The following is a 6807-nucleotide window of genomic DNA, read 5'->3' on the forward strand; positions in this document are numbered from 1 at the left end:
ACTATAGGTTTGTTCGTCGAAAATCCAGCAAGAATTATCCAACACTCAAAATATCAGAGAGTAAGAAAAAATTCTCTCAAATTCTCTCTCATGTTGAGAAACTTGCAAATTTCTGCACGAACGCAAATTTTCAGGAATTTGCAAGTTTCCCTGCCAGCTGGCGTCCACGGTTGCATTTCAAACATAAAAAATTTTTATAGAATTTTTAAAATTCTTTCGGATGGCCAAAAACAGGATATACATGTATATTTCTTGTTGGTCTGACTTTCTTTAACATATATTTCAATTTCTTCATCGTACTAGCTGTCGGGTTTCTTAAATCGACTCTGGTTGAAATTGCATTCCGATTGCGAATACCATTTTTTTCAGCCGAATTAAGTTCAAATCAATGGAATTAACTAAATTAATTATATCAACAATTATTTACTTCCTTTTTTCATAAATTTTTATATTTAACGAACTAATTTATTCAAATTATTGTAGACAAAAATGCAACCATGCACCACAACCACATGTATTTCGTGTTTGCAAATTCTTGCTGGCAAAATTTTTTCCAGCAAGAATTTGCCACTTCTCTCCAAGAGAACTGTCTTTTTGCTCTCACAATTTTTGAGTGTTGGGTAGTTTTTTGGTCTGCACTAACGCGATTTGGGCAAAAATCGTGATAATTCGTACAAATTCGTACAAATTTTTTGCTCGACGAACAAACCTTATAACTTATGAAATGTGCAAATGCGCAACTACGTTCAAATGCCGAAGTGCAGCTAATCGCGCAAATAAGGCATTTCCATCAATTATAGTTTGGAAATAAAAGATTCTGATGCTTGGCTTGATGCATTTCTGAACACAGCCTACGATGTAATATTAGAAAAGCAAGAAAAGTACAACGAAGGAGTACAAACTGCACAAGTCTGTGTAAACCATAAAGATAAACCATTTTATTTATAAGTAATTTTAAGTTTGTAGTAATTTCTCCATGTACATACATATCTTCATTTATTTTACAATTATTATCAGGCCGATTCTGAACAGAAACTCCCCGGGAGTTTTCTCTCTTTTCCCTTTCCTCCTTTCATGAATAAAAATTCCCTAAGGATTTTTTATATTAAATGGCGGACTTGAGCTCTCAAAAAAGGGTCAAACAGCCTTTTCGGAGTTCGATTCTCCTCCTCCCAAGTTTTCGGGTAAAATGCTACTCCTGGGAGTTAATCATTGGGGGATTTATTTCTTGGGAGAAACTAATTCCCGGAGAACAAACTCCCCGGGAGAATTAAGAATTGGCATGAAAATAAAAATATTTTTTAATATTTAATACTAAAATTTTCCTGGCAAAATAACGTATTGCCACCCTGAAAGAGTATCATAACCATCGCCTTACCAGGGCTGCCAGCTTCCTCAGACCGTGCCATTTTTGGCTCTATTTTACATCAAATGGCACTTAATTATTCAATTTGGCACTTGGTGCCAAAATGGAATTTTTCAAAAATAATAAAATTTCGATACATTTTTTGTGAAATCCTTCACGTATACTTCTTTTTTTCAACTACAACTTTCTAATTTTTAAAGATTATTCAACTGGTTATCTTGGCATTGCTCTTTTGTTTTAGAAATGTGGTTCTTATTTTATTGCTAAATGGGAAGGATTAAAAAGGATGCCACCATTTTTGGCAGTTCTGTTTTTCTATTTGGCACATTTTGGCACTTTTTTATCCTCAACATGGCACCTCATAGCTAAGGAAAGTTGGCAGCACTGGGCCTTACCGATGCACACCATGAACCAAAAATACAAGATCATGCGGGCAGGAGAGTAGCCCGTTAGAATCGCATTTAGGAAAAAAGTTTAACGATTTTGACATTAGCCGTTTGTTTACATTTCTTTGTTGTTTACAATTTGGTGGTGGCTTTTTGTTGCAATTTTCTTCATTTTCGCCTGTGACAACGTCGAGACTTCGGCAGCTAGAAAATAATTTTTTTGTTTCTTTCCTTCCCGCGTGATCTTGATCTTCATGGGTTCACACGCGCCTACACACGCCTTGAGTATTAAAACTAGTTAAACTAATTGGTTCACGCCATGATGCAATAATACAAGGTTTTATCAATTGGCAACTTCTCGCTCTAATTCCACCATATTGACTGCCTTACGTGAAACAGTGTTACTTCTTTAACTATTCTTTGCCCATTAATATAGTTGAATGTTTTTTATTTTGGCTCTGTATACACACTTTGTTTTCTTAAATAGGTATTTTATCTAATTTTATTTCATTTCATAACGAATATACTATAGAAAAGCAAATTTTGTTTAGGAGAAAATGTGAAATTTTATATTCCCATATGGGGTTTCATTTGTTCCCGTTTTTCTTCTCATTCTTCTGAGCTAAGGCAGTGTCAAATCGAGCTATCACAATTGATACCACCTTGTATTATTGCATCATGGGTTCATGCAGCACAAATGAATTATATTCCAAAGTGTGGCATCCTTTTTTAATTCCGCCAAACAACTAGAAATGTATGATATCGTATCGATTATTCGAAATATCGATATTTCATGGCACGATAATCGATTTTTTGAATCGATATTCCAAGTTCGATGATCGAAGACATCGATACTTTACCCGCAATATCGATATTTAAGTTAAAATTTATTTTTAATCTACAAAAAATTGTATGGGAAAATACTTAAGTAGGTTTAATTAGCAGCTTGCGTGATTTATTTAGCTCTAAAGTTTGACAAACCGCTTGAGTCGACCGGCATGCCGTTTTAGTCCTCACCCTGCAAGAAGCCTGACCTATGATTATCGGTTAAATTATTGGGAAAACTGACTAAAACTGTTCGTCAGTTTAGCGGTTAGTTTTGTATGGGCGTGTGATAGTGCATCCCTTTCTTGCACACACACGGGCGCATTTGCCTTACAGTATGTTCACTCGCTCACACATGTCATCTAGCTGGTGATGTACAAGTGAGTTTAGCGATGAAACTATTGGGAAAATATCGCGATAATTAGTGATTTTTCTGACCACTATTCTAACCTCTAAATAATTGATAAATTATGGCATAGTTGGCAGCGAAATATCCAAAAATACATGAAACCAAATTAAAAAATACAATTCGATTTAGGTTGTGTTTGTTTTATTTGTAAAAATATATTGTCGAATATTAACTTAATTTCGCAAGCTTTTTCAGAGCCACTGAGCTCAGACAATTCTTCTTATTTTTCATAGGGGTCTGAATTTTCGTCGCTAAAAACATATGCCTCAGCGCCGTTTGGTCTTTCTACCTTCATTCCTAGGTTCTGCTGGAGTCCCACGTTGGCGTTGCACTGTATTTCAGCACTATAGTCACTGACTCCATAGTCGACATAAGCGCACTGGCCTAAAATGTTTTCTTCTCTATCCACATAGCGTTAAAAAAGGTTATTTTTTGCTCATTTTTTTATATGCAAATAGAATATACGGATTTTGATGAAATCTTTCTTTAAATTCACCGACTTCTTTATTTTCTTTATTTCTTTTATTTTTTTGATGTATGTACATATGTAGGCGAGCCTACAATCGATAGTTTGTTTCCGTTTTTTGCAGGGCAGTAAATATACAAGATAGAAATATGTAACACAATTAGGTGAGTTGACAGGCAGTACTAATATTCTATTCAGTTGGGAGTAGGATTTTCAATATCGATTTTTCGATATCGATATTGTATGCAATGAATTAAATCGAGTCATGATATCGATACTTTCTTAAATATCGAACATTCCTACAAACAACCGGCAAATGTAAACAGACCGACATACATAAATATTTTTAAAGACTTCAAATGACCAACTTCCAGTAGGAAATCAACCTGAAATTATAATAAAAGGATTGCAACCGTTAAACAAATTGGTAAGTATGAAAATTATTCAATTCACATCATTCAAATGTGTTTACTTACATATATTATTAGGTTTCATAAAAAAAAAAACGTGTCAAAAATGCAGCATATCACGCCCAAGGATCAGCAATCGCACTTAGTAATTGTCGACACCAGTACATCTAATATCGAAGAGGGTAAGATAGCTTGTCGTGGTAGACCGAAAAAGCTTGGCAAGCCGAAAATTTCGCAGGCCATTGTTGCAACTGGCAAAGGACGTGGTCGCCCTAAAAAACCTGCTAACTCCGCTGACGAAATAGGAAATGACGAACTTCCGAAACGTGATACTGTGGAACGACCATCATTACCTCTTCGTCAATCAAAATCTGGTACTAGTGTTGAAGGACGTGGGCGCCCAAGAAAGCCGAGAGTCTGCAGTGATAGTGAAAATTGTAAGTGTTGCTACATATTTTACATTATACATACATATGTACATAATCAAGCCCATTCTGAACAGAAACTCCCTGTGCGTTTTCTCTCTTTTTCCCTTTCGTCATATCATGAATAACAATTCCATGTGGACTTTTTATTTTAAATGGCGGAGTTGAGCTGTTAAAAAAGTGTTGAACAGCTCTTTCGAAATTCGAACTTCCTCCCAAATTTTCGTAGAGTTAATTAAAGGAGTTGATAAAATTGGAGTTAATTGAATTTCTTTCTCGGGAGAAGCAAATTCTCGGAGAACAAACTCCTTGGGAGTATTCAGAATTGGGCTGAATGTGTACATATACATGCATATGTATGTATGCTCACCAAAATATTATTGCAGCATCCTACGATGAAAAACCAGATTACGAAGAACGTCGTCCAGTAGGCAGACCGTCCACTGGCGCTGTAAATCTAAATATTGTGCGTACGGGTCGGGGTCAGGGCCGGCCAAGAAAATCAATTCAGTCCAATCGTCCTAATGCTGTACCACCAAATGCAATTGACAGTCAACCTGCTAGAAAACGTGGACGACCATACAAAGGTGGAGTGCCGTATGAGCGTACAGGTAAACCTCGTGGGCGACCGAAGGCAAATAAGCATAATAGTTGTGAGAAGGTGCAAGGAGAAAGCCACCAGAGTGACGTCGAAGTAGAAATGGAGACTAAAGATCAGGACAACAAAACTTTACTGCAGAATGAAACGGGCAGCTAAAAAAGGCTTAAAGATTAATATATGTACATAAATAAATAAACATTAATGTTTCTTACTAGGTGATAAGCAGGGAACGGATTTTTAGGACCCAAACCCCTATAAAAAGTCAAAATAGGATAGAAATGGCAAAAGAAAATATCGAAATTGGCAGGAATAGAAGTCGAAACAATGGCAATAGAAGGCACTAAAAAAGACAAGCACCGAAAAATAATCAAAAAATACATATGTACATTTATTTTAGAAATGTGTATTTTACAAGTAAAGTGAGAAAAACTATGAACTAGTTTCATTATATGAAAAATGTGTACTTTAAATTTTTGACTATGTTCTCCACTCGAGTTTTTAACTCACAAAACTTTAATCTTTATATGTAGTTGTAGCAACATTGAAACACAAAATGCATTTGGAAGTTTTCTGGCAGCATTTTCATCGATTTTCGCGAAGAAAAGCCTTGAATATACTAAACTTGCGCTCGACGTTAGTTGATACAAGTGGCGCCCAATTTAAATATGGAACGTTTGAAACTTTCACTTCCGTGAGAATTTCAAACTCCGCCCATTTGAATTCAAAGCGATTTTGATTGAAATTCACTCGAAAGTGATTTGCAGAACCTGCCTGATTATAAGAAATAAGGGCTTTTTCCTCGCTATAATCACTTTTTTAAAGGTAGAAAAGGCAAATATCTCAAAAAGGCAAAGAGACAACATCAAATGTGTATATATGATATATGTGGAAAGATGGAAAGCTAAATCGTGGACATTCTGAATCGAATATAATCTATCCCTTTAGCAGAAAAATTCCATAAATTCCGATCCATGGTGATAAGTATAATGACGATAAGTAAAAATTCTTATAATATATAAAATAATTTCGTTGCGTTTCAAAAGAGGAAAAAACTGCGAAAGAAAGTTTTTCAACAATTAACAATTTAAAACTTTAAAAAGTATTCTAAGATTGAAAATTGTAAAACAAGTGGGAGTTCCACAATCAACTAACAAAAGACACTTACCCTGCGCAACCATGGTTAAATTCCAAATTGGTACTTAGTTGCGCAAATAAGGCATTTCCCTCAATTATAGTTTAGAAAATAAAATAGACTGATGATTTGACTTCATGCATTTCTGAACACAGTCTTAAATCCAGCGCTTTATGACCTTAGGAGAAGTTTTACGTGCTCCAATGAACATACCTGTATCTGTTTTAAACGGACCGTAACGGTTATAACTTTTATTATACAAATCACTTTTTAATCGTTATTAACTGAGTTTTATTTTTTGCTCAAAACATAACGATTATTTTTTGAGTTTTATTTTTTGCTCGGAAAATAATGGTTACGTTTTAAGTTTTATTTTTTGCTCGCAAAATATTCGTCATTTCATTGAGTTTTTAGTTTTATTGCTCAGAAAATAAAACTTAATTTTTGCGTATGTATGCGTATGCGTGAATAGAAAGGGGTGGGTGCATTGAACTTTTAACGGCACTGTGGAGTGGGTAATGAAAATACAGAGAGCAAGATACAAGGGCAGAAACAAAGACAAGGGCAACGACAAAACCACAAACACTCACAACCTATATTAAAGGATCAAGCCAATGATAAAGATGAAGAACAGGACAAAGTTAAAGATAAATAAAAAGACACGGATAAAGATGAATACGAAGATGAAGACGAAGATGAAGATGAACATGAACATGTAGATGAAAATGAAAATGAAAATGAAGATAAAGATAAAGATAAAGATAAAGATAAAGATAAAGATAAAGAT

At 34.8% G+C, this 6807-nt stretch overlaps 2 protein-coding genes across 8 annotated transcripts in view; both read left to right on the plus strand.

Annotated features, from left to right (window-relative positions):
* Positions 1 to 6807, plus strand: part of LOC118743508 (transcription factor E2f1) — a 279469-nt gene that overhangs the window by 199207 nt on the left and 73455 nt on the right. The window lies entirely within an intron of this gene.
* On the plus strand, positions 3732 to 5297 carry LOC118743560 (chromosomal protein D1-like). 2 transcript variants are annotated; one of them, XM_036476333.1, is made up of 4 exons: positions 3732 to 3879; positions 3941 to 4299; positions 4674 to 5049; positions 5104 to 5297. In XM_036476333.1, exons 2-3 carry the CDS (start codon positions 3969 to 3971, stop codon positions 5042 to 5044), a joined length of 702 nt encoding a protein of 233 aa, XP_036332226.1. In that variant the 5' UTR covers positions 3732 to 3879; positions 3941 to 3968; the 3' UTR covers positions 5045 to 5049; positions 5104 to 5297. The 2 variants fall into 2 exon arrangements, with proteins under 2 accessions (XP_036332226.1, XP_036332221.1); XM_036476328.1 differs by having other exon boundaries at positions 4674 to 5297.

Source organism: Rhagoletis pomonella, unplaced genomic scaffold (genome assembly GCF_013731165.1).
Source record: "Rhagoletis pomonella isolate Grant_MI unplaced genomic scaffold, Rhpom_1.0 Rhpom_scaffold_00001, whole genome shotgun sequence".
Lineage (NCBI taxonomy): Eukaryota > Metazoa > Arthropoda > Insecta > Diptera > Tephritidae > Rhagoletis > Rhagoletis pomonella.